The 27,158-nt window shown below is 43.2% G+C and overlaps 1 protein-coding gene across 1 annotated transcript in view; it reads left to right on the forward strand.

The window, feature by feature from the left end:
* The window catches only part of DNMBP (dynamin binding protein), a 119,418-nt gene that overhangs the window by 25,795 nt on the left and 66,465 nt on the right, over positions 1–27,158 (forward strand). The window contains exons 2-4 of the mRNA XM_066355536.1: positions 3,212–3,366; positions 6,092–6,214; positions 16,595–18,589. Coding sequence (XP_066211633.1) covers positions 3,222–3,366; positions 6,092–6,214; positions 16,595–18,589 — 2,263 coding nt within the window. The 5' untranslated portion in view covers positions 3,212–3,221. The remainder of the gene's footprint in view (positions 1–3,211; positions 3,367–6,091; positions 6,215–16,594; positions 18,590–27,158) is intronic.

Here is a 27,158-nt window from a genome sequence, read left to right on the forward strand (position 1 = left end):
TTGATTTCAGCAAGAGAGGAAGGGAGAAAGAGAGACAGGAGCATCGAGCTGTTCCTGTATGTGCCCTGAGCAGGGATCAAACTGACGACCTCTGAGCTTCAGGATGATGCTCTAACTAACTGAGCTATCTGGCAGGGGCTTTCTTTGCTTGGTATTTTAGATAACAAGGTATATATTTAATATGAGAGTGAAATGGAATTTGAGAAAATGTAGTAGGAGGAAAATAATATCCTTGTACCAATCTTGAGTTGATTTAATGATGTAAAAATGGCTAAGAGGTTTACAAAATATTATGTTTGTTTTAGAAAAAAATATTTATGCCACCACCCTTATGTGGAAATCGGACATCTGGCAACTTCAGCCCTTTGGAAGACAGCCAGAAACTAAGAACAGGGCCTCAGAGCACATAAAAAATAACTGTTGAAAAACTCTAGCACTAACACATGTATTTTACCACCACAGAAGACTTTGTTGGCCTCTCATTTAGGGCTTGTTTACTTTTTATTTTTCTGAGAACGTTTGATGTTTTTGGCGGTGTATGTATGGTCTCCCCTGCCCAGTAGATTATAAACAGCCATCTAGGAAGAGGTTGGAAAAGTTGACAGAGGAGATAAACTGATAGCAGAGGGAAGGCTGCCATCAAAAGAGAAAGACCTACAGTACTGGTGTTACATGTTACAACAAGGTACAGTAATGTATGGTTTTCATAATGAACTCGCAGCCATCGGCCAAAGAGTAACTCATGTGTAGTGTCTTCTTTTGAAAAAAGCAGAGATACATACTGTGTCTATTTTTAAGCATGGTCCAAATTAACCAAGTTTTGACATGTTGAAATGGTAAAGTCTGTAGTGTTTCTATACTTGAAATAGTATTCTCTAGTGATTCCCTATCAGTGACACAGATTTGAGCTTGTAGCTGACTATGGAAATGATTGTGTAGTAATAATTGCTAACATTTATGGCACTCCTATTGTACCAGCCCTGCCTTAGGATTTGGAGACAGACAGATCTGAGTTCCAAATTCTATCTCTGACTTACTGTGTCACCTTGGCCAGATGACATCACCTCTTTGAACCTGTGTCCTCACATGTAAAATAGGAACTAATAATATATAATCAGGTTGTTGTGAAGACTCAGTGAAGGAAGTACATAATACAATGAATGGCACATAGTAAATCCTCATTAAATATTAGGCATGATTATTTTATTATCATTTTATCATTATTGTTATTCTCTTGATGATATGAAAGTATGATTATCTCCATTTCTTTGAATAAGGAAACTAAAGCCTAGAGGGCTTATTTATATAATATGTCCAAGGTGAAATAGCTAATAAAGAGTGGAGCTGGGATTTCAACGTTGGTCTCTGACTCTGGAAGCCTCAAACTCTGCATTCACATTATGCTGCCTCCTTGGTGTATGATTATAGTTAGTGTTTTGTTTTTTTATTCTTAAGGAAAATATGTGGTAGGAGAGGGCAGGGGATGTGGGAAATGTTACTAGCCACTTCTCTTTTCCACTATAGACCCAAGTCATGTCATTATAGAAAAAGTCCCAGTAACACAAAGATGTTAAGTTTTTACTCAGAAGTACAAATTAAATATGTAATGTTTGTGTTGCAAAATATATATTATGCAAGATTTATTAAAATCTTATCAGTACTCTGAATTAATCTACTGAACTATTTATCATATGCTTGACGTGTTTGTCCATATCATTGTTTTTTAGATTATAAACTTAATAGCTAGAACCATCTCTTTTTTCGTAATTAGGCAGTTAGTGCTTTTTGATTTGATTGTAGTTCTATGATGAAAGTTAGAATCCTCATCTGTCCCAACACCAAATGAATATTTGACAAGTAAAGAAAAATAGACTTGGGGTCTGGACATGAAAGACCCAGGGAGACATGTAGCTAATCATGGCTGAATGTTTACAGGCGGGCATATGCCCTCTATTTATTTCCTCCGTTTCTATTGCTTAAATATGTGCTTAGGCTCCCTGACCACATATGTCAAAGTAACGGACACATCATCTTGTTATAGCACAGGCACGGTGGTAGTACAAGAATACTATGTAAGATTGGGCCATGATGGCTTTGAACCAAAAACGCATCCTTGAGCTGGTGTAGTGTATAAAATCTTGTCTGGAAGTGCCATTCGCATAGCCCATTTTTGTTTTTTTTTATGAATTTTTACTTTTTCAGTATGTTTGAGATCTCAGCCATTGAGGCGTGGTCCTGTTGCTGTTCTTTACATCATGTTCCTTTTTTCCTCCAGACACAATCTCAGAAGGTAGTAGTTGGATGCCCTGTCTCAGACTTGGCCCTGCTGCTCTGAACTGACTCTGAGCTTGGACAAATCGGCTTTCTAACCTGCTCAGCCTCAGTAGCCTAATTTTTAAGATGGTTATAGGGAATAAATGAAGTGCCATATTTAAAATCCCTACTTTTTAAATTCCGTATTTTAAAAATACCCTGTTTCCTGGTACTTGAAAAATGTTCATTTCCTGATTGCCCTCTTCAGGCATATTGAAAAGTCCATATTTCCCAAGTTTTTCTGTTTTTCTATAACTTGCAGGTATAGTTCACTTTTTTTGGTTCAATTCCAGAATGACTTTGAGAATCAAATAAAAAATGTATGAGGAAATTATAATTTTTAATATAAATAAATTAGACTCCTTTAATTTTTTTTTTTTTTTCTGAAGCTGGAAACGGGGAGAGACAGTCAGACAGACTCCCGCATGCGCCCGACCGGGATCCACCTGGCACGCCCACCAGGGGCGACGCTCTGCCCACCAGGGGGCGATGCTCTGCCCCTCCAGGGCGTTGCTCTGCTGCGACCAGAGCCACTCTAGCGCCTGGGGCAGAGGCCAAGGAGCCATCCCCAGCGCCCGGGCCATCTTTGCTCCAATGGAGCCTTGGCTGCGGGAGGGGAAGAGAGAGACAGAGAGGAAGGAGGGGGGCGTGGAGAAGCAAATGGGCGCTTCTCCTATGTGCCCTGGCCGGGAATCGAACCCAGGTCCCCCGCACGCCAGGCTGACACTCTACCACTGAGCCAACTGGCCAGAGCCTCCTTTAATTTTTTAAGTATAGTTTTTTATTTGCCTAGCTTTGACCTTAGTAGAAGTATCTTTATATTTTAAGCTTTGTCATGCTCTATATGTTCTATGTTACATTGTCTTAAATATTTATTTATTTTGGCCTTTCTCTTCAGGTTAGAAAACATGGAGGCTGGCTCAGTGGTTCGAGCCATCTTTGACTTCTGCCCTAGCGTATCAGAAGAACTGCCGCTCTTTGTGGGAGATATTATTGAGGTGTTGGCAGTGGTGGATGAATTTTGGCTTTTAGGAAAGAAAGAGGATGTTACAGGTAAGAGGCTCATAATTCTTCATGTACAAAACGGACCTCAAGCCCTCCCTTCTTTCCATATTGAAAAGAAAGCTTGAATGGGAAGCCCAAGTCAAAAAACTTCAGAATCTTCCTGTGTTTTCCATATGTATTATTTACTGTGATTTCTGCCAGCAAGGAGAGAATGTCTGTTATCATTCCATCTCTCCTTAATGGTTCCTTGAAAAGATTGCAGTGGTTAGATATCAGGGCCGCCGCCCAGTTTTCTATTCGTTTCTTCCCCATCCCTTGCCTCCCCTTTTTTTTTTTTTTTTTTTTTTTTTTTTTTTTTTTTTTTTCTGAAGCTGGAAACAGGGAGAGACAGTCAGACAGACTCCCGCATGCGCCCGACCGGGATCCACCCGGCACGCCCACCAGGGGCGAGGCTCTGCCCCCCAGGGGGCGATGCTCTGCCCATCCTGGGCGTCGCCATGTTGCGACCAGAGCCACTCTAGCGCCTGAGGCAGAGGCCACAGAGCCATCCCCAGCGCCCGGGCCATCTTTGCTCCAATGGAGCCTTGGCTGCGGGAGGGGAAGAGAGAGACAGAGAGGAAAGCGCGGCGGAGGGGTGGAGAAGCAAATGGGCGCTTCTCCTGTGTGCCCTGGCCGGGAATCGAACCCGGGTCCCCCGCACGCTAGGCCGATGCTCTACTGCTGAGCCAACCGGCCAGGGCCGCCTCCCCTTTTTATCCCTTGTATTCAGCATCATTATTTCTCTTCTGAAGATATGCATTATTCCTCTTTTCGGAACCCCCCTTCTATTTGCCATAGCCTTTCACTGCCAGTTTTTATCTCTAGTGGATGGAACGTAAGGTTTTCTCCACTTTGTTTTCTCTGGCTGTCTTCTTTTAACGCTTATTAAAGGGAGTGTGATGCAGCCTGTTCACTTTTTCTAGATCCATGGTTGGCCCAAATGTATTAAAGCTGCCTGTCTTTCCCCTCTACGTATATTTTAAGTGAGAGGGTGAGAAGCAGGGAGGCAGAGAGACAGACTCCTGCATGCTCACCAACCAGGATCTACCCAGCAAGCCCCTTACCCTGTGATGCTCTGCCCATCTGGGGCTGCTGTACCATTGCTCAGCAACTGAGCTATTTTAGCACCTGAGGCAAGGCCATGGAGCCATCCTCAGCACCCAGGGCCAACTTGCTTGAAGCATTTGAGCCATGGCTACAGAACGAGGAAAGAGAGAGAGAGAGAAGGGGGAGGGGTGGAGAAGCAGATGGTCACTTCTCCTGTGTGCCCTGACCAGGAATCATACCTGGGACTTCCACACACCTGGCCGATGCTCTACCACTGAGCTAACTAGCCAGGGCCATAATATTTCTAAAGACTGAAAACTGATGGAATGATAGCATCATCTATAAATGATCTCACTACTGCTTTCATACAGAGCTTACGAAAAGTATTTTTTTAGCTTGTTAGAAGTTGCTCGGAGGTGGAAGAGGGTTATACAGGAGGTAAATGGTGATGGAAGGAGATTTGACTTGGGGTGGTGAACGCACAGTTCAATATACAGATGATGTTTTATAGAATTGTACATCTGAAACCTATATAATTTTATTAACCAATGTCACCCCCAAAATTTGATAAAGAATCTGAACCTTTAAAAAGAAAAAAAGAAGTTGCTCATTTCACTTTGTTCTTTGACAAAGCTGGGTACAGTGTGCTTGTTGTAGGTAGTCGGTGTTCACAGTTAAAATGATAACTTCTGTCAAGAAATATAACTACCCTTGCAGAAATTTTCAGGTTCCCTTTGTTATGCCTATATTGCTCTTCAAGTCCAGTATTTCTCTTAATTATTTGTAGAAAGACTATATTTCCTGATGAGTTATTGGAAAACTGTACTATGAGCTTGGATATTTGTATTAAGTTGCACATTAGTAGTGAAACATTAATGTGCTCTAGGGTAGATATCTGAGGTCTCAGATGATTTCTGCGCCTTTGTAATAAAGAGTTTATAAATCTGCATCGGGAACTGTGATACACATTATGAGGTTTTTATGTCTTTTATTAAATAAAGAGCTTTGCAGTTTTGATTTTTAAATGGTGTTTGGGATCCTTGGAACATTTAAATAAAGAGTTATTAATGTTAAAAAATACTTTAATCAGATTTTTAGGAGCTCACAGCTACAGAGGAAGGATGATAAAAGGGGCAGAACTGGAAGCGGGGAGGCGGAATGGGAGGTTGTTGCCATAATCTCGGTGAGAGCTGCTGATGGCTTGGACCAAGGCGGTGGGTCTGGAGGAGGGTAGACGGATACCAGCGATATTTAGAAGGTAGAGTCAGTTAAACACGATGCTTTCCAGCTACAGGCTGTATCTCTCTACCACTACCTTTTGAAACCCTTCCCATCTTTAGACTCTGCTTTTTCATGTTCTTCCTGATTCATTCTCTCCCATCTCTGAAATCCCGTAGCAACTTGTGTACCTATGTTGTGACACTAGATTTTAGAATTGAATTTTTGTTTATGTCTGAACTAGATTTTCAGATCTTCGAGGGCCCAGACTGTCTTCCTTGTTTTTCCCTCTGCAGTGTGCCTTGCATAGAGTGACACCCAGTAAATGCTTATCGAATTGCATTCTCTGTGTTCTTACTCCATCAGTTTTTAATTGGGCCTCATAAATGGACCTGAAAAAAGATTTGTATCCTGGTACACAGACATAAAAAGAAATTTCATTACTGGAAATGTTTTCCTTTATTTTCAGGACAGTTCCCCAGTAGTTTTGTGGAAGTTTTGACCATTCCCAGCCTAAAAGAGGGAGAGAGGCTGTTTGTCTGTGTCTGTGAATTTACATCCCAGGAATTGAACAGTCTTTCCCTCCATCGAGGTAAGTTGATCATCAGGAGTACACTGTTTAAAATTAGCTTGGTGGAGTTGGTCCATTCTGACAACTAGATCTTTTTTTGAAAATTTTCTAAGTGGCTAACCTCTGGAAGGCCCTCAGCAATCCCGAGAGAGCGCTGACAAAGACAATGACTCATATGTTAGCAGCGTTGTACAATTTCCACAGTATTTCCTCACAAATAAATTCTCATTTGGTCTTCAACAGAGACCTGGGAGGTAGCAAAGTGAGTATTTAACTGCATTTAATAAATGATGAAAATGAAATTCAAACAGTGTTACCTGCAGATAGAAGTTTTGGCCTCAGAATGTGAAGGTCTATCATCTGATTACAAGTCCAGTATTCTTTTTATTATTATTATTGATTTGAGAGAGAGAGAGAGAGAGAGAGAAACAGGAAGAGAAACATTGATTTGTTGTTCCACTTATTTATGCATTAATTGGTTGATTCTTATATGTGCCCTGACTTGGGATCAACCCCACAGCCATGGCGTATTGGGACGACACTGACTGATACAGTTGCTTGTGTTCTTCTTCTAGTGCCCCGTGCTGTGACCATGCTGCAGACTATATTTGTCTTTTTTCTTGTAAAAACTAATATTGCTCTGCTAACTACATAACTGTTTATTAATGTATTAATGACAAAAATTGTGGAATGGAAATTAAGAGACAGATATAAAATAACCCCATTATACTATTCTACATTAGGTAATGTTATTAAAATTCTCATCAGAAGTTTAAAGGTAGTTTAAAATGGATCATCATAGCCAGGTTTCAATGGTATTCCAAGTATTTTTCATTTCTTGCATTCTGATAGACATGTGAACTTCTACAGGTAGACTATAAACCAGGGGTCCCCAAACTACGGCCCGCGGGCCGCATGCGGCCCCCTGAGGCCATTTATCCGGCTCCCACCGCACTTCCGGAAGGGGCACCTCTTTCATTGGTGGTTGGTGAGAGGAGCATAGTTCCCATTGAAAAACTGGTCAGTTTGTTGATTTAAATTTACTTGTTCTTTATTTTAAATATTGTATTTGTTCTCATTTTGTTTTTTTACTTTAAAATAAGATATGTGCAGTGTGCATAGGGATTTGTTCATAGTTTTTTTTATAGTCTGGCCCTCCAATGGTCTGAGGGACAGTGAACTGGCCCCCTGTGTAAAAAGTTTGGGGACCCCTGCTATAAACTCTCTCAACAAGTATACTGATGACGTCTATGCATTTCTGCATAAGCGTAGACCCCGGTAGTGTTCCACATGCTAACAGATAGTGATCAGTGCAATTTTGTGATGACTCAGAGAGCAGTCATCACAATGGTAGAATTTATTGAATATATTATTAATATTGTTACTTGCTCTTTTGAGCAAGTAGGGTTAAACGCTATGCACATATGAGAGAGAGAGAGAAAAGAGAGAGAGAGAGAAGAGGTGGGGAGAGGGAGAAATCTTACACGCGTCCTTAGCCCTTGGTCAGTAAGAAAGAAAATACTGGATTTTGACCTTAATCTCAAAATCTATTTTGAGAGTTTCTTGCACATCACTTTACATTGAGACTCCTTGCTAACCAGTGTTGGGAAGACAGGCAGAAATAGATCGACATGTTATAGCAAGAAACCTTATCTGTCCCTGTCACCTCCCATTGGAGGGCTGTGATCCACATCGCCCAGTCAAAGGGTGTGGAGAAGGGCCTCCTCAGAGCTGTGCCAAGGATGTGGATGGCATGGACTTGTCCTTTCTCACATCTGGCTCCAGGAGAAGATAGTTGGGGTAAGAATATACTGTACAGGAATATGCAGTGGAATTGAGGATGTGGCTTCTGAAAGTAGCATTTTTGTTTCATAATTACATCTTAGGCAGTCAAGTCTTAGGTACTAAAAGGAGAGATTTTCAGCTGAATGCCTTCCATGGAAAGACTTGTCTCATGTGTTCTGAACATGTTTTAAAGTTAAAATGCACCTCAGGCCTGACCAGGCGGTGGCGCAGTGGATAGAGCGTCGGACCCAGGTTTGAGACCCCGAGGTCGCCAGCTTGAGCGCAGGCTCATCTGGCTTGAGCAAAAGCTCACCAGCTTGGACCCACGGTCGCTGGCTTGAGCAGGGGTTACTCAGTCTGTTGAAGGCCCACGGTCAAGGCACACATGAGAAAGCAATCAGTGAACAACTAAGATATCGCAATGAGAAACTGATGATTGATGCTTCTCATCTTTCTCCGTTCCTGTCTGTCTGTCCCTATCTATCCCTATCTCTGGTTCTCTCTCTGTCTCTGTAAAAAAAAAAAATGTACCTCAGGAGTCCCAGATTCACAAGGAGACCCTGGCGTGCATCACCTGTATCAGGGTCAGGTTGGGTCCTGGAATCTGTAGATCTTATTTTGACTAGCTCTTAATCAATTAAGCCTGATGAGTTCATGATGCAAGTGGAACTCAAGGGAAGAAGTTACAGGGCAGGGGGGATACATAGGGAAGGGCTGTCGGAAGACATGTGCTGGGTATCGGTGGTTCTGTCTCCTCCTCTTCTCTGATTCGCTGCTGCCAGGGAATACCGCTGACTCTCCAGCTCCCTTGCCTTTTATGCTTTTCATCCTTCGGGCTCTCTCTGTCTTCCTATCAGAACACCCAGCCTTTAAGGGTGGGGAAGTTGGGGTACCTATGCAATTTGTCTTTCTCTGGGAAGTTTAGCATGAGGCACAGAAATGGTTTTAATTCCTTGTGTTTTCTCTACATGACAGTCCACATTAACAGGTATTAATTTTAGTGGTTGAAAACACAGTTGCTAAAAAATGAAAGTACTGTTTTATACCACATATAGTTGAATAAACTTGAGTCTAGGCTTCCTGACTTTCAAGTCTAGTGCTTGGAATGGCCCGTCTACTTCTAAGACTGAAAATGGCTGTTCCTCTTAGATCAGCCTCTCAGCTCATGAGTGGTAGGACACACTCCTTCATTCCTGGGCTTTAGTATCCTTAATCCCGTTGTTTCTTTCTTTCCTTAGTACCTTCAGTGTAGCAGTGAAGCTGCTCCTGTTCTGTGAAAATAAAACTCTGGTGATTCAATACATATCAGGAGGAGAATTGGAATCCTTTAGAGCAGGGGTCCCCAAACTACAGCCCGTGGGCCACATGCGGCCCCCTGAGGCCCTCTATCCGGCCCCCGCCGCACTTCCGGAAGGGGCACCTCTTTCATTGGCGGTCAGTGAGAGGAGCCTAGTTCCTATTGAAATACTGGTCAGTTTGTTGATTTAAATTTACTTGTTCTTTATTTTAAATATTGTATTTGTTCCCGTTTTGTTTTTTTTGTTTTTTTTTTTTTTACTTTAAAATAAGATATGTGCAGTGTGCATAGGGATTTATTCATAGTTTTTTTTTTATAGTCCGGCCCTCCAATGGTCTGAGGGACAGTGAACTGGCCTCCTGTGTAAAAAGTTTGGGGACCCCTGCTTTAGAGCATGTGGGATAATGTTTGAAATCTGTTTTGTTTTATCATACTGCCCTGAGTTGTTATTTACTTACTTTTTAGAAATATCATTGGGATTCATAAGAGAAAAATATTACATATTTTAATTATAAAATAATATTATATAAAATTTATATCCATATAGAATGATATATATGTATTTAAAGCAGACAGTATAGCTTAGGGGATGCACATTCTGACACCCCTAGATTTAAATCCAAATCCACAGTTTGGATTCTTCCTGAAGTTGTCTCGACCTCAACCTCCTTATCTATAAAACAAGGACAATAATACCTATTCTGGGGGTAGTTGTGAGAAATAAATGAGGTCATACATATAAAGCATCTGGCACAAGGTAAGCACTTAGTAAAGATTAGCTATTTTATTATTCTTAACCTGGGATTCCTGGAGTTCCTAGCTGTGCTTCAAGGGACCTTGCTTCCCAGTAATTAGGGGAGTTCTGGGTGTATGCACACTTTCCCAGGGAGAGTCTAGCTGGAGTCAGAACCCTGCTGGTTCTTCCAGCAGGTGTCACCCTTTCTCCTCTTCCCAAAGCTCTCCGATTGTTTTAGATTGCTCCCTGTATTTTATATTGTATTTCAACTCGGCAACAAGGCTATCTCTTAGAAGGATCAATGCAGCCAAGGCCACTGGATATCCTAAAAAATAAAGGAGAGGGGAATAAAAGAAAAAGAGAGAACCTTCCAGAAAAAAAAACAAAACGAGAGTTTTACAAGGAAAAGAGAAAAAAAATTAGCGGGAGAGGTGAAATGTCATTGACCATTGCCCTTTATAACAGAATGCTTATCCCTCGCCTAGAACTTCATGTTTCTAGGCCACCGCCTCACTCCCCAAAAGGGACCAACAATAACTTGATAAATGATATTTATCAGTCAAATCTGCAATGTGAGATATCAGGATTAAGGTTCTGATATGGCTCATGTAAACCTAAGTAAACTATATGGTTCATCCACAGAAGGCACAATAGTCCCCTGTGCATTAGGATTCAGTGAGGGACCCAATACTCAGAGTAAGACCACATACTTATATTCAGATTCTAAGGATCCCTGCATTTATTCTTATCATCTTATTCCTAATGCATTTCTTTTTCATATAAGACAGTCCAATCAGAAGCAGCAAGCAGTATGGCTGCTGGGATGAATTGCACATGAGTGAAAGGCTCTGGCTAAGAGTCACCACACTTTCTATTTTTCTGTTCTCAAAATCTGGTCACTGTACTCCACGAGTTCCTCATATTGTCGTTTCAGAAGACTAGGAATAACCCCTAGGCAGCCTCCGTTCTTAAGGAATCACCTGGGATGCCAGGGGAAGAGCTGCGTGACTCCTTCGGATGAAAATGAGAGACTCATGCAAAACAGTTAGTAACAGGTCTATGAAATAAGGCTGTGGACAGTCATCTCTAAAGTATTTTTCTTTCTTTTCTTTTTTTTTTTTTTTACAGAGACACAGAGTCTGAGAGAGAGATAGATAGGGACAGACAGACAGGAACAGGAGAGATGAGAAGCATCAATCATTAGTTTTTCGTTGTGACACCTTAGTTGTTCATTGATTGCTTTCTCATATGTGCCTTGACCGCAGGGCTATAGCAGACCTAGTGACCCCTTGCTCGAGCCAGCGACCTTGGGTCCAAGTTGGTGAGCTTTGCTCAAACCAGATGAGCCTGCGCTCAAGCTGGTGACCTCGGGGTCTTGAACCTGGGTCCTCGGCATTCCAGTCCGACGCTCTTATCCACTGCGCCACCGCCTGGTCAGGCTCTAAAGTGTTTTCTAAACAGTGCTTTCTGAAGTGCTTTCTAAAGGATCTAAATGATGATTTAAAAAAAAAAAGTTTCACCTATAGTATATAGAAATAACCAACAGAATGACAATTTACCAGGTAATAAAGCTTAACAAAATAGTCACCCAGCTGAAAATAGGAAAACAAGGCTTGTTATCAGGGTTTCATGGAGATCTGGCAAACAAGGAAAATACTGTCATTCTACAGCTGTTAGAAACTCAGTTCATTTCCTAGCCAGCAGAGTAGGAGGGACGGCATGCTTTTATTCTTCTTACTCACCAAAGGCCTATTATGTCTGAACAGTAGCCGTGTCTCCAGTGAGTTTCCTTTGTGGTCCTGATGGAATGGCCTTAGAGCTAATGTGGTAAAAAGTCGCTTGTAATTCTCAGGACCACAAGTTCTGACTGATGAACACTGAATCATAAAGGAAGATAGAAATATAGGACCAAAACCCCATTTTTCAGGAACATCAAAACAAAACAGCATCGAATCAGTGAAAATGTATTGGGTGCCTGCCACTAAGTGCAAAATTTTGCATTAGCTACTGTGGAGTATGTAAAAATACAAGTGTCAAAATTAGTGATATAAATCAGTTGTTTTCTACCTTTTTACACTTGGGGACCGGTGACAATAGGGAATTATTTTGGGGACTGCTACAGCAGAAACCACCCTGAGCATAAGTGAATTGACCAAGATCATTGGGTCTGTGATCTTCATACAACATCAGGGCAGTTAACTGTTTTGCAGACCACATGAAATTTCTGGTGGACTGGTCCGCCAGTGGTTAAAAAACACTGATATAAATGATAATTTCTTGGCCCTGGCCGGTTGGCTCAGTGGTGGAGCGTCGGCCTGGCGTGCGGAAGTCCCGGGTTCGATTCCCGGCCAGGGCACACAGGAGAAGCGCCCATCTGCTTCTCCACCCCTCCCCCTCTCCTTCCTCTCTGTCTCTCTCTTCCCCTCCCGCAGCCAAGGCTCCACTGGAGCAAGGATGGCCCGGGCGCTGGGATGGCTCCTCGGCCTCTGCCCCAGGCACTGGAGTGGCTCTGGTCGCAACAGAGCGATGCCCTGGAGGGGCAGAGTATCGCCCCCTGGTGGACGGGGCGTCGCCCCCTGGTGGGCGTGACGGGTGGATCCCGGTCGGGCGCATGCGGGAGTCTATCTGACTGCCTCCCCATTTCCGGCTTCCGAAAAATACAGGGAAAAAAAATTTTTTTTAAAAAATGATAATTTCTTTAGGAGGCTATAGATGGCCAAGATTAATGTGTGCTCTTAGGCTTTTTAGAGAAGCATGCTAAGATTTCAGATAAAGAGACTTGTATAGGAGACAATGAGAGCCCCCTCATGTGGAATAGGGTCTCAAAGGTGATATAGTGTTGGCTAGCTGGGAGTGGGGGCAGGGGGTATAGCGACTGGATGTGAATGCCAAGTTACATTGAGGCGCAAACATGTACCTTAGTAACTAAACCTCTGTAGAGAGTGTCCAGAGCAAACTTATTTGTTATGTATTTCAGGCAGTGTGAATAGGCTCTTTAGAGAGGAAGCCTTTGGCCATGAGGAAGAAAACTTCATACCTCGTGGTAGAAGTTTGAGCATGGAGAGGATATGATAAAATTGGTATAATTATAGTCTTAGGCATGGATCATTTGGTAGACTAGAAGAGACAACATCTAAGGGCAAGCTCTATAAGATGAGATGATGGGAATTGGACTAGGGTGGTAGCGAAGAGCAAGTAAGGAGTGGGATATGTATCACATTTTGAAAGATGAATGAGAGGAAATAAAGGAAGTTGGCAGCATGGTGCTCGTTTGGAGGAAAGGTATAATTCATTTATTTGAGAGTTGTAACTGAAGAGTCATCATTAGCAAATGGACAGTAGGGCCTGCTGTGAGAAAGGCATTGTACCAGGCCCTTAGGGTACTACAGAGAAGTGGTATCTGACATTAAGGAATCTATAATTCACTTGGTAGGAAGATGGGACAGACTTATTTTTTTTTAAAAAAAGATCAGCTCTTCTGGTTTTATTTTATTTGGGGCTATTGCATTGCATTTCTTGATCACCTATAATCATGAAAGTAAAGTTGGCTTAGGTGTCAAGTAAGAGGCAAGTTAAAATAAGATTAAAACTGATAATCTACAAAGTGAATAGTTTATAATCAGATAATGAAGAGTTTGTTATAAAACAGTTTTTTGCAAAACTATGGAGTTATTTTTTAAATGAGGTGAATCTTTTAAAACTGAACTTTGATTTCTTTTTTTCAGAAACAAACACTGCCCCTATCCTTTCTTTACCTGAACTTTTTCAGCTGTAAGATAGATGCTAAATTTTCAGCAGGTATTTTATGAGATAATTCTGAAACACCAATGCTGGAACTCTAAGTTGTTTTTAAAAGGAAAATTACTAGAAAATTCTAAGATTTTATTATCATGCATTTTTAAGATATGTATAGTTTAAGAAGGCCCCTGGAAAAAATGATTTTTTTTTCTTTTCTTTTTTTAAGAGACAGACAGACAGGCCTGACCTGTGGTGGCGCAGTGGATAAAGCGTCGACCTGGAAATGCTGAGGTCGCCGGTTCGAAACCCTGGGCTTGCCTGGTCAAGGCATATATGGGAGTTGATGCTTCCTCCTCCTCCCCCTTCTCTCTCTCCCTCTCTGTCTCCTCTCTAAAAATGAAAAAAAAAAAAAAAAAAAAAAAAAAAGAGACAGACAGGAAGGGAGAAAGATGAGAAGCATCAACTCATAGTTGCAGCACCTTAGTTGCTCATTAGATTGCTTTCTCATATGTGCCTTGACCGGGGGCTCCAGCCAAGCCAGTGACCCCTTCCTCAAGCCAGTGACCTTGTGCTTCAAGCCAGCGACCCTGGGGTCATGTCTATGATCTCATGCTCAAGCCAGCGACCCCACACTCAAGCTGGTGAGCCCGCACTCCCTGGTGACCTTGAGGCGTTGAACCTGCGTGTCCTCAGCATACCAGGCTGATGCTCGCCACTGTGCCACTGCCTGGGCAGGCCCCTGGAGAAAATTATTGAAGAGTTGATTGCCCATACCCTGTACCTCTTTTCTGGAGATTTCTTTCTTTGTTTCATATTTGATATTGAATATAATTTAGTGTGAGAAATTAAATCCATCTAGCCCTGACTGGTTAGCTCAATTGGTTAGAGGATGGTCCTGATACACTAAGGTTGTGGGTTTGATCCCTGGTCAGAGCACATACAAGCAACAAGCAATGAATGCATAACTTAATGGAACAACAAATTGATATTTCTTTCTCTCTCTCTCTCTCTCTCTCTCCTTTACTCTCTTTCTCTAAAACCAATAAATGATGATTTAAAAAAATATTAGCCCTGGCTGGTTGGCTCAGTGGTAGAGCGTCGGCCTGGCGTGCAGGAGTCCCGGGTTCAATTCCCGGCCAGGACACACAGGAGAAGCGCCCATCTGCTTCTTCACCCCTCCCCCTCTCCTTCCTCTCTGTCTCTCTCTTCCCCTTCCGCAGCCAAGGCTCCACTGGAGCAAAGTTTGCCCAGGTGCTGAGGATGGCTCTGTGGCCTCTGCCTCAGGCGCTAGAATGGCTCTGATTGCGGCAGAGCGAAGCCCCAAGATGGACAGAGCATCGCCCCCTGGTGGGCGTGCCAGGTGGATCCCAGTTGGGCGCATGCGGGAGTCTGTCTGACTGCCTCCCCGTTTCCAGCTTCGGAAAAATACAAAAAATATATATATATTAGTTCCATCTATTCAAAGGACTATAATGGACATGAATATATTCTTTATCATTTGTAATTTAATTCAGTGACACAGATTGTGAGAACATTGTTTACATTAGCATTTCTCAAATTTTTTGATCTTGGGATCCCTTTATACTCTTAAAAGTTGTTGAAACCCTACAGAGCTCTTGCTTGTGTGGGTTTATTGATATTTTACCATAGAAGCCATAAAAACTGAGAAATTAGAAAATACTTATCAATTCTTTTTTTTTTTTTTTCATTTTTCTGAAGCTGGAAACAGGGAGAGACAGTCAGACAGACTCCCGCATGCGCCCGACCGGGATCCACCCGGCACGCCCACCAGGGGCGATGCTCTGCCCACCAGGGGGCGATGCTCTGCCCATCCTGGGCGTCGCCATGTTGCGACCAGAGCCTCTCTAGCGCCTGAGGCAGAGGCCACAGAGCCATCCCCAGCGCCCGGGCCATCCTCGCTCCAATGGAACCTTGGCTGCGGGAGGGGAAGGGAGAGACAGAGAGGAAAGCGTGGCGGAGGGGTGGAGAAGCAAATGAGTGCTTCTCCTGTGTGCCCTGGCCGGGAATCGAACCCGGGTCCTCCGCACGCTAGGCCGACGCTCTACCGCTGAGCCAACCGGCCAGGGCCTATCAATTCTTTTTTAAAACCTATGACATTAACATAAATAGCATATTTTTATGAAAAATAACTAGTTTTCTAAACAACGAACATTTGGTTCTCACTACATTGGTTTATATTTTTGCAAACCTCATTAATATTTGGTTTAATGAAAGAAAGCTGGATTTTCCTAGTAGTATCTGTTTTTAGTCTGCTGCAATATGTTGATTTGACTGAAGTATATGAAGACAATATGACAGTTTTGACCTTACAAACTCTCTGAAGGGATTTTCGGGACCCTCTGTCCCAGGTAACATGGACCTGGGCTTGTCTGGGGGTGCTAGCCACAAAGCGCAGCTGCTCGTATCCCCTTGGCTGAAGAGCGGTCCTCTCCTCTACCGGGGAGGGTCGTCCTCTTTGACCCAGCTTGCAGCCTCGGGAGGGACGCACATGGAGCGGTGAGGGAGGAAGGGGACACCTGCCTAGCCAGCCAGATCAGCCAGATCAACCCTGGCCATCAGTGGGGTGACAGATATCGCTGTCAGATCACCCCCACATCCAACATGGACCACACTTTGAAAACCACTGGCTTGCAGAAATTTTCAGAATATAGTCACTATGTTTTCAGAATTCACTAAGTTGTCCAAAGTGTTCATTCCTTAAAACTCTAGGTGTATATTTCCTTGACTTTGGTAGATGTTTAAAATGATGCTTTGCACTATTAGTTATGGTAATATCCTTCTGGGGTGGTGAGTGGGGTCATTACCTTTGCTTCTCTTTCTTCAGGTGACCTGGTGATCCTCGATGGCACTCCCACTGCCGGCTGGCTGCAGGGCCGAAGCTGCTGGGGGGCCCGGGGCTTCTTCCCAGCCTCGTGTGTCCGGGAGCTCTGCCTGTCCTCCCAGAGCCGGCGGTGGCACTCGCAGAGCGCCTTGCTCCAGATCCCTGACTACTCGATGGGCCAAGCCCGGGCGCTGATGGGGCTTTCTGCCCAGCTGGATGAAGAGCTGGACTTCAGAGAAGGGGACGTGATTACCATCATCGGAGTTCCTGAGCCGGGCTGGTTTGAAGGGGAACTGGAGGGTCGAAGAGGCATTTTCCCAGAAGGTTTTGTAGAGCTTCTGGGGCCCCTGAGGACTGTGGATGAGTCGGTTAGTTCTGGAAACCACGATGACTGCATTGCAAACGGTGAAGTCGACATCCCTATGGGCGAAGAGGAGAGAGGGCCAGAGGAGGAGGAGGAGCACGTAGGGGGCTACGGAATTGCCCTCTACAGGTTCCAAGCCCTGGAGCCGAACGAGCTGGATTTCGAGGTAGGCGATAAGATCCAAATTCTGGGGACCCTGGAGGATGGCTGGCTAGAAGGATCGCTGAAGGGCAGGACGGGCATCTTTCCTTACCGGTTCGTAAAGTTATGTCCCAACACAAGGGTGGAGGACACCGTGGGCCTGCCACAGGAAAGCAGTCTTACCAGGGTCCCCGAAACATCGTTGGATCGCTCAGAGAACTCCTTAGCAGTGGAGGAAAAAGGGTATGAATGTCATGAATATGAAGCAGAGAAGTCCAACTATATTATTTCTGAAACATCTGCTTCTCCCTTGGATCACCTGACCTCTGAATGTGAAGTAAACAAAATCTCTCCCTGGGATGAGGACACCTGCTGGTGGCCCCTAAGAAGCCCAGACACAGGGCATCAACAGCCTCCTGTCAAAGACTCCTTCATGAAGGACCCTTCCGAGGTAGTCAATGGTGTTTCCTCCCAACCTCACATACCTTTTCATCCCCAACTGCAGAAAAACCAGTGTTCTTCTAGGGCAGGAGGGAGCCACCCAAGCTCGGAGCGGTTCTCTGACCCTTTTCCTCTAGAAGCAAGGGCTAGAGACTATTCCAGCCTGCCTTCCAGAAAAACATACTCACAGCCGAAAACCCTGAAGAAGCCAGTGTCTCCTTCTCGCAGCGGCTCTTCCCTTCCAGCCTCTGGGGTGGGCAGACCTGGCCAGTGGAGCCCTCAGCTCCAGGGCATGGCAAGGTGTGCCCAAAAGCACTGCCCACCCAAGGAAAGAAGCACTTTCCCCTTATGTTTGGAAATGAAGTCTGGTGCGCAGGACAAGGCGCCCGCCATGGAAGCATTGGCCGTTCCACAGGGAGATGGCAACATTGACTTGGATTCTAAGTTGACACAACAGCTGATAGAGTTTGAGAAGAGCTTGTCAGGGTCTGGCACAGAACCAGATAAAATTTTGCGCCACTTTTCAATCATGGACTTTAACTCTGAGAAGGATATTGTCCGAGGCTCCTCAAAGCTAATCCCACAGCAGGAGCTGCCTGAGCGGAGAAAGGCCTTAAGGCCACCGCCACCCCGTCCCTGTATGCCAGCATCCGCTTCTCCCCATCTGCAGGTGGACCAGAGCCCGAGACCCACGCCACCCTTGGCAGTGCGGCCCTCCCGCCCAGCTCCCCTGCCTCCCGCAGTACAGCAGAGAGTGAATGTGGTGCTCCCCAAGCTCCTGACCTGTACCCGTCCCAGCTGTGAGACCCTAGAAAAGGAGGCCGCTGAAAATATGGAAAAGACTTTGGACGAGACTTCCCTGTGTCCGCTAGTACTGGCGAGGATTCAGGAAGTGGAGCAGGACTTGGCTATGTACAGCCGGGCTCAGGAAGAGCTAAACTTAATGCTGGAGGAGAAGCAAGAGGAATCCTTAAGGGCAGAGACCCTTGAGAATCTTGAGTTCTACAAGAGCAACATAGAAAGTTTGAATATTGAACTCCAGCAACTTAGAGGTAAGTGATGAGGAAATATATGCTTGTTTCTTGACACACATAAGTCTAAGCAGCAATTTACCCATGTGTTTTAGGGATATGTTACCATCTTTGATCGACAGTTAAAGGATGATTTGCTTTTTCATTAACTAATTTCTTCTATCACCATGATTAGACTGCTCTGTCTAGATGTATCCTATAACCACTGTGGCCTCCTGACTTTGTTTACAGCTCAGGGAAAGAAGCTCAAACCTCACTGACAGGCACACCTCCTGTGCTACTATGATGTCCATAGAGGTCATGCAGACGGGAAGTCCCCAAATAGAACTTTCTTTAACCAGGCTCTACTAAGGGCTGAAGATGTCTAGGCTAAGACTCATGAGAAAACTGCATCTTGTATCTTTGTGGTGTAGGGACTAGATGTCAATAATAACAGCAGTTAACATTCATTAACCTATTAATAAGGATTTGTTACTATTTACTTATACAAAGAATCGTCACAACCACCCTGGAGGTACTGTAATAATTCATGACTACTTTCTAGATGGAGAAACTAATAGTTGTAGAGATTAAGTCATTTGCCAAGGGAGCAAACTTGTTTTTTTGTTTATTTTTATTTATTTATTTTTTTTTCTTTTTTCTGAAGCTGGAAACAGGGAGAGACAGTCAGACAGACTCCCGCATGCGCCCGACCGGGATCCACCCGGCACGCCCACCAGGGGCGATGCTCTGCCCATCCTGGGCGTCGCCATGTTGCGACCAGAGCCACTCTAGCGCCTGAGGCAGAGGCCACAGAGCCATCCCCAGCGCCCGGGCCATCTCTGCTCCAATGGAGCCTTGGCTGCGGGAGGGGAAGAGAGAGACAGAGAGGAAAGCGCGGCGGAGGGGTGGAGAAGCAAATGGGCGCTTCTCCTATGTGCCCTGGCCGGGAATCGAACCGGGAGCAAACTTGTTTTTAACCACGCCAGTTTACTGCTTCCCACCTTGCACATTCATAGGGTCAAATGCCATTTCTTAATCTAGGGGCACCATCCTCTGGAGACTTCATTTGTATTCACCAGGCTATCAGGAGAAATAATTTTCAAAGTAGGAACACTAAGAGAGTGAGACAACAGCAGCTGTTCTAGACCCAAGGAGAATATGACCTCATGCCTTTGGTATGTGTGTCTGAGCGCTCTGCACCTGCACGTCGTCAGGAAAGTGAGTAATAAAAGTACTCTCTGGGTCTAGAAATTGCAGTGCACGAATAAGAGATAAAAGCAGGAGAATGGTAGCCCAGAGTGACTGGATCACGATGGCAGACCAAGTATACATACTATGACGCTTGTCCTTTAGCCCTCTAAAAGTCAGTGGAAAGACACGATGAAAAATTCCAAGAAGAAAGAATAATATTAGAAGGCCAGAAATAGAGTAATTTTCGGAAAGATGGAAAGTGGGGGATGTTACAGGGGAAGCCTCTACCTGAAGTCTGCTTGGGAGAGGACTGCTGTGCATGTGGCTGCTGTTCTGGGGGAACCCCACACGCAGCGGCACGGGAGTAGGCGTCCGGGAACAGGTGCAGTGTGCCGAACTGGGGAAGAGCTAGGCCGCTGGGCCCCTGGGGCACTTGCGCTCAATCAGGGCAGCAGCATTAGCCCGCATGGTCAAGTAGGAGGGTGGGTTCTGAAACATGTCCTAAAAGGGTGCACATTTAATAGGAGTACTTGAACTCTTGGGGAATGCCGGGTACCTTGATGATTTCAGAATGCCTGAGAAGGAATTCTAAGGGAACTTCGGCTCGGCACTTCATCCCCAAAGCCACAGCAAGCCCAGGACTCTCCATTGCCTTCCAGACCTACGAGGTTTGAGATAAGCGTATAAATTATTCTGTATTAGATATGCAGGTGGAAAAACAAGTCTCCCACATTCCAGGTAGCAGGAATTTCTCAGTAAGGATCCTTTCAAGAATTAACAATGTTTCACAGCAATGTTACGTCTTCTATCCTTAAGAACACCCTGCAGTGTTTTCAGTGAATAATATGTGGACTGAAGAACTGGTACTAAATGATGAAATTGGTGTTCTTTTTTATTCAATTGATACTCTTTTTCAGGACTAATTTAACAATTCAGTCAGTGTTCTTACTATGTGTTTTTTAATTCTAAAAGATTAATACTGTGGAAGACCTACAGTAAGGGGGTAGGGTCTTAATCAGAAAGACTTTCCTTTATTTGAACCTACCAAATACACATTCAGTGTATCAATGTTGACTTGTTTTTTTTGTTTTTGTTTTGTTTTGTTTTTTGACAGAGACAGAGAGTCAAAGAGAGGGATAAACAGGGACAGACAGACAGGAAGGGAAAGAGATGAGAAGCATCAATTCTTCATTGCAACACTTTAGTTGTTAATTGATTACTTTCATATGTGCCTTGACCGGAGGGCTATAGCAGACTGAGTAACCCCTTCCTCAAGCCATCTACCTTGGGCACAAACTGGTGAGTCTTGCTCAAACCAGATGAGCCCGCGTTCCAGCTGGCGACCTTGGGGTTTCAAACTTGGGTCCTCTGTGTCCCAGTCCGACGCTCCATCCACTGCGCCACCGCTGGGTCAGGCTTGATTGTTTTTTAATAAGTGTATTTTTATGTCAATTGCTAATATAATGAAATTACTTATTCCTTGCAATCATTGACAGTGCCCCTTACGTCATCTTTTTCTGTCTTCATAAAAAGTCTATCCAACAATATAATTAGTCCCTTGAAAGAGGAAGAAATTAATCAGTTTAAACACCAGTCTTTATCCCTCAAATACAGTCTCGTAAAATCTCTAATCTTGAAATTTAAGGCCCAAGATTTAAAGAACCTTCAGTATAGCATTTATCTAATTCTGATTGGTATTATTTTTTGTTGTGTCTATGCTTTCAATGAAATTTTAAGCCCACTGAGCAGACGGATACTGTGTATTAGTCAGTATGTCATTTCCCAGCACCTGGCTTAGTGTTCTGTAGGCAGTATGTTTTTTTTGTTTTGTTTTGTTTTTTTATTTATTTATTTTTATTTTTAAATTTTATTTATTCATTTTTAGAGAGGAGAGAGAGAGAGACAAAGAGTGAGAAGGGGGGAGGAGCTGGAAGCATCAACTCTCATATGTGCCTTGACCAGGCAAGCCCAGGGTTTCAAACTGGCGACCTCAGCATTTCCAGGTTGATGCTTTATTCACTGCGCCACCACAGGTCAGGCCGTAGTACGTTTTTAAATTAAATTGAAATATGGGATGATACACACATTTTCATAATAGTTCACACCTAAGTCTATATATTATTTGTACTAGTTTTTATATCCTTAAGACTATGGAATGACGAAGTGAGGAGGATTAATTTTTTTTGTTTACAAATCCGGTAAGTTACCTTTTATAGTTTCTTGTTTGCTGCAGATACCCTTCAGCTTTTTAAAAAATTTTCTTTATATAGGTAAGAATAGTTGTTTTATAATTTGTGTTTGGTAATTCCAAGATATTAAGTCTTAGTGGAACTTTTATTTTATTTTATTTTTTTATTCATTTTAGAGAGGAGAGAGAGAGACAGAGGGGAGGAGCTGGAAGCATCAACTCCCATATGTGCCTTGACCAGGCAAGCCCAGGGTTTCAAACCGGTGACCTCAGCATTTCCAGGTCAACACTTTATCCACTGCGCCACCACAGGTCAGGCCTTAGTGGAACTTTTTGATGCCACATGGTTCTCGTTAGTGTGGTCTAGACTCCCTGTGTGCCTAACTATCTTTTACTGTGTGTTAGTCATAGTATTTGGAAAATTTTAAGACCTGAGAGGAAGGCACCTGACCAGAAAAGATTTGCATTTGTCTTCTTCAGTTGTTTGTGGTCAGCTGTTTCAGATTCCCAAAAGGGTAGCAATCTTTGGGGTTCAGGAACAAGAAATTAGAATTCCTGGCAATTCCTAAAAGTATAAATTATAAAGAATTCCTGGCAGTTCCTAAAAAGTATAAAAGTACTTTCAAAAACTCTTTATTTATGTATTCTTAAATGATAATAGCCTGACCTGTGGTGGGGCAGTGGGCAAAGCATTGACCTGCAATGCTGAAGTCGCCAGTTCGAAACCCCAGGCTTACCCAGTCAAGGCACATATGAGGAGCAGCAACTAGGCGTTAATGCCTCCGGATCCTCCCCACACCCTTCTTTCATTCTCTCCTCTCTCAAATCAACAAAGAAAACCATGAAATGATAATAGCAGTGACCATAATAGTGAGCAGTGAATATTTCCCTGCATTAGGATTGTACTAAAAGTTTGAGTATGTGTGGGAAATACATATGAAATAAATGCAGTTTTTTATTATTGTGAACCAAAATATTGTGACAAGAGTATGTACTTTAATGACATGTGAAAGAATTTTCTTCCTGATAACAGACTTTTAAAATGTTTTTTACTTTTTACTTTAAAATAATTTTAGGTTGACAGAAAAGTTGCAGAAATAGTACAGAGTTCCCATATACCTTTCACGAAGCTTCCCCAGCCCTGACGTCTTACATAGCTATAAAATATTTATAAAAATCAAAACATTAACATAATAGACATTTGATAATATAGAACATTTAAAAGAAGGGAACGTTAACACAAAATAATTGTTAAATAAAAATCATTTAAAAATTATAAAATAAAACCACAAATATTTAGTCCTTAAAATAAAATATTAAATACACAAGGCACTATGTGGCCTATCGAATGGTATTGCTCTTTGTTTTGTGAGTAATATTCCAGATATAGAAAAAAGTCTCCATTTTGCATGGATGTTGAGTGAATTGTTGAGTGTATCCAAAAGCACCTACAGGTGGGGCCATTAGGGTACATTGTGCTCCGTATAAACTCACTCTCTTTTTTAACAATGAAAATATTTTATCTGCTTATTCTGATTTTGGTTTTGCCATCGAAATGCATACTGTTTTTGCTAATTCAAATTTTAGACATAAATTTGTGACAATATTCACATCTTCTCTTTGCATTTCTTCTGTTAAAATATTTACAAAGATCTATAACCCACAGCAAATGAACATTGGAAAACACTGGGCATTTGTGGGTAGTGTTCAAACAATGGGACACTCACCTCTCTGTGCAAGATTTAACTACACTACACAGAAATATGTGTCAGAACTGCCAATTTAAGGACTTATTTTGCTTCTAAAACTTGATATTCTTGGACCATCACTTATAAGATTTGCGTAAAATATACTGTACAAATAAACTTCTTAATTTTATTTGCAAGAATGACTCACTGTTAGCAAGCACACACATACACACATAGCATAGCAACAGCTACAAGTAAACTGATTAGATTTTGATAACTTCTTTCCTTTGCACTCTTGTCCTGGTGAACCTTAATCTTTTACTCTGTGTCAGTATTTTCTGCTCTCGCCTTCACCTTGACATCTGTGGATTCCTTCAAACCAGTGCTGTCTCTACACTCTTTGTTGAGCTTTATTCTCACAGGAGTATTATAGTGTTTTCTCCGAGTTCCCAGATTTCTCAGCTGATTCTTCTTAGGATTCAAAAAGACATACATTTCCCCAGAAAAGCTGAGAAAGAATTCCCACATGGAAACACTAGTCATTCTCAGTCTAGTTCCACCTTAAACTATTTCAAGGCTTAATGTACCTTGGATGACCAGGGACCCCAGCTGTCATTTTGCAAGGCTGGTCCAATTCTCATTTACTCTCAGGAGTCCTTTAGGAGCTTAGCTTCTTACATTAAAGGTCTCCGTTTAGGCTTCTCACCTGGCAGCCCTAGCTTGCAGTGTCGGGCTCCTCCTCCCCTCACAGCCTTGAGCTGACAGTTCCATCTTGTAGGACAGGTAAGCGCCCTGGGGCGGTGCCGTGTCTGTGGTTATCCACCTCTCTGAACTCGAGTTTTACGTTTGATTTTGGCCCGTACATGACCATCTTGTCAGTGTGTTGATAGTTTTAAGATTTTTTTTTTTTTTTTTTTTCATTTTTCTGAAGCTGGAAACAGGGAGAGACAGACAGACTCCCGCATGCGCCCGACCGGGATCCACCCGGCACGCCCACCAGGGGTGATGCTCTGCCCACCAGGGGGCGATGCTCTGCCCCTCCGGGGCGTCGCTCTGCCGCGACCAGAGCCACTCTAGCGCCTGGGGCAGAGGCCACAGAGCCATCCCCAGCGCCCGGGCCATCTTTGCTTCAATGGAGCCTTGGCTGCGGGAGGGGAAGAGAGAGACAGAGAGGAAAGTGCGGCGGAGGGGTGGAGAAGCAAATAGGCGCTTCTCCTGTGTGCCCTGGCCGGGAATCGAACCCGGGTCCTCCGCACGCTAGGCCGACGCTCTACCGCTGAGCCAACCGGCCAGGGCAGTTTTAAGATTTTTTAAAAAATATTTCCTCCAATTTTTTAAGCTGTTTTTCTGTGTGAGGATTGTTTCAAATAACCTAAACTTCAATTATTAGAACTATATAAAAATCCCAGTATTAGTAGTTTTAGGTAAGCCAATGTTTGGCTCTGAGAATTAGGAGTTTTATATTTGTTATCATTATGGAGAGTCAGCAGAGACTATTAGGGGGCATTTAGGATTACAATGTGTTGGGGAATGAAATGTCACGTTGTTGGCTTCAGGATGGTATTCGGTTCAACTACTCATTCATCCATCAAATGTTTGTTGAGTTTTACCATGTGCCAGACACTGTGCGGGGAACAGTCATAAACGTAGACATGCTCTCCGCCCTCCAGGAACTTCTGGTCAAATGAATTTCTAATTAATAAATTAAGGTCATATCTAAAGCACGGGACCTTCAAACCTGGTAGACAGGTTGACTTCTGAAGCCATGGGAACATTCAGGGTTAGTCCACAGACTCAGATGTCCCAGCACAAGTTACTTTGGGAAGCCCTGACAAGCGCTACACTGAACCAAGAGAAGCTCATTTTAGCACGTCCTAGTCCTGTTCCCTCCGGTTCCTTCTGTAGGAGAAGGTCACATGCCTGAATCTGACAGGTAGGGCTGTGCATTTGTTTCTTTAATCAGAAAAGATTTCTTGAGTACATACTGTGAGCCAGCCACTAGCTGTCCTGATTAACAAAAAGGATATAGTCATAGTATCATTCGTATTTGTGTATCTTTGGAACACTGTTGATTATACTGATATTAATCTCTACGTTTAATCACCATCTGTCTTGCTGCCCTTGCATCGTGGGTGTAGTAACTTTTGGTGTGGGCCAGGGCCCCGTGGTTCTGAATCAGTGAATGGTAACCTGTAGAGTAAGTCAGCCCTACACTTCTCTCTTCCCTTTAAGGTAATGCCAAAAGGAAGGATGACCAGAAACTCTCAGGGTAATTTTTATTTTTCATTTTAAGTGACTATAGCAAATCAAATCAGAAGATGTTTTTCAGGAAATTAACATGTTCAGCAAGATATTGAGTGGGACCTAAGGTTCATTGAAGAGAGCCATTAGGTTAACAAGTTGGAGAATTACTGATATGGGATAATTTTTATACTACAGTGATACCTAATATTCTGAATAGATGTTTAAAATTGGAAAGTATGATTTTTCTACATACAGAAGCAAGTTCTTATACTGAAGACTTCTTAGAATGCTTTGGGTATAAGAATTCTTTCTTAAACTCATAAGATATGGTAGATTTAAATAGCCAAGTAATTTTGTGGTCTTTCAAGATAAAAGTTTATGTAAAAGAAATAGTAACCTTTCTTTCTAGTTTGTCAGTACATAATAAAAAACAAGTATCCTCAACTGCATAACATCTGGTTTGGGGTGTTGCCTGGGTAAAAATGAGCTCAGTTACTTCTAGTGGGCTTTATCTTGGTATCAAACAGCAACTCTAGTCAGAAGCCATTAGTAGTTTCTGTTAATTCAGGACAGAAACTAGTTTTTCCTTTAGGATAGATGGTTCAATGTATGTCAAGAAATGTCATTTAGAATAGTTAGCTTCATTATAATTAACCTGTGAATCACTTTTCTTTGCAGTTTGTGGTGTGGCTTTGAAATACTTTCTTACCCTCAGCTCCAGGCCAAGGGGTGGAGAGGCTGGAATAGATCCAGGGACTTCAAGTATCAGTTTCAGATTTCACTGAGGCTTTGCAGTACCTAGTGAAAGGACCTGTCTCTTGCTGGCATGGGACTAGACCCCTCAGCTGCAAGCATTCGTGCCACCAGGCCATATCTGAGTGGGCTGCCTCCTTCACTAGATGTAGCGAGACCCAAAAGACTAAAAACTCTGAGGCAGACATTTACTCAACAACTGTTATTGAGCTCCTACTATATTCCAGACAGTGTTCTGAAGTGACAGCAGTGATATCTGCCTTCACAGGGAGAGACAAACCAGAAGTAAAGATGTGTATGTATTAGAGGCAAAAGAATCCATAGAACCAGGGAATACCCCACTGAAAAGGGGCACTTGATTGAAGATCTGAATGATTGTAGGGAGCCAGCCATTTTGGGGGTGGGTGGGAATTGTTCCAGGCAGATGGGACAGTAAGGACAAGAGTGTGTCTGGTGTTGGAGGACTAGTACGGAAGCCAGTCCAGCTACAGCAAGGCATGGGCTTTGTAGGACATTCAGGGCGAGATGAGAAGCCACTGAGAGT

The sequence above is a fragment of the Saccopteryx leptura genome, chromosome 13, assembly GCF_036850995.1.
Source record: "Saccopteryx leptura isolate mSacLep1 chromosome 13, mSacLep1_pri_phased_curated, whole genome shotgun sequence".
Lineage (NCBI taxonomy): Eukaryota > Metazoa > Chordata > Mammalia > Chiroptera > Emballonuridae > Saccopteryx > Saccopteryx leptura.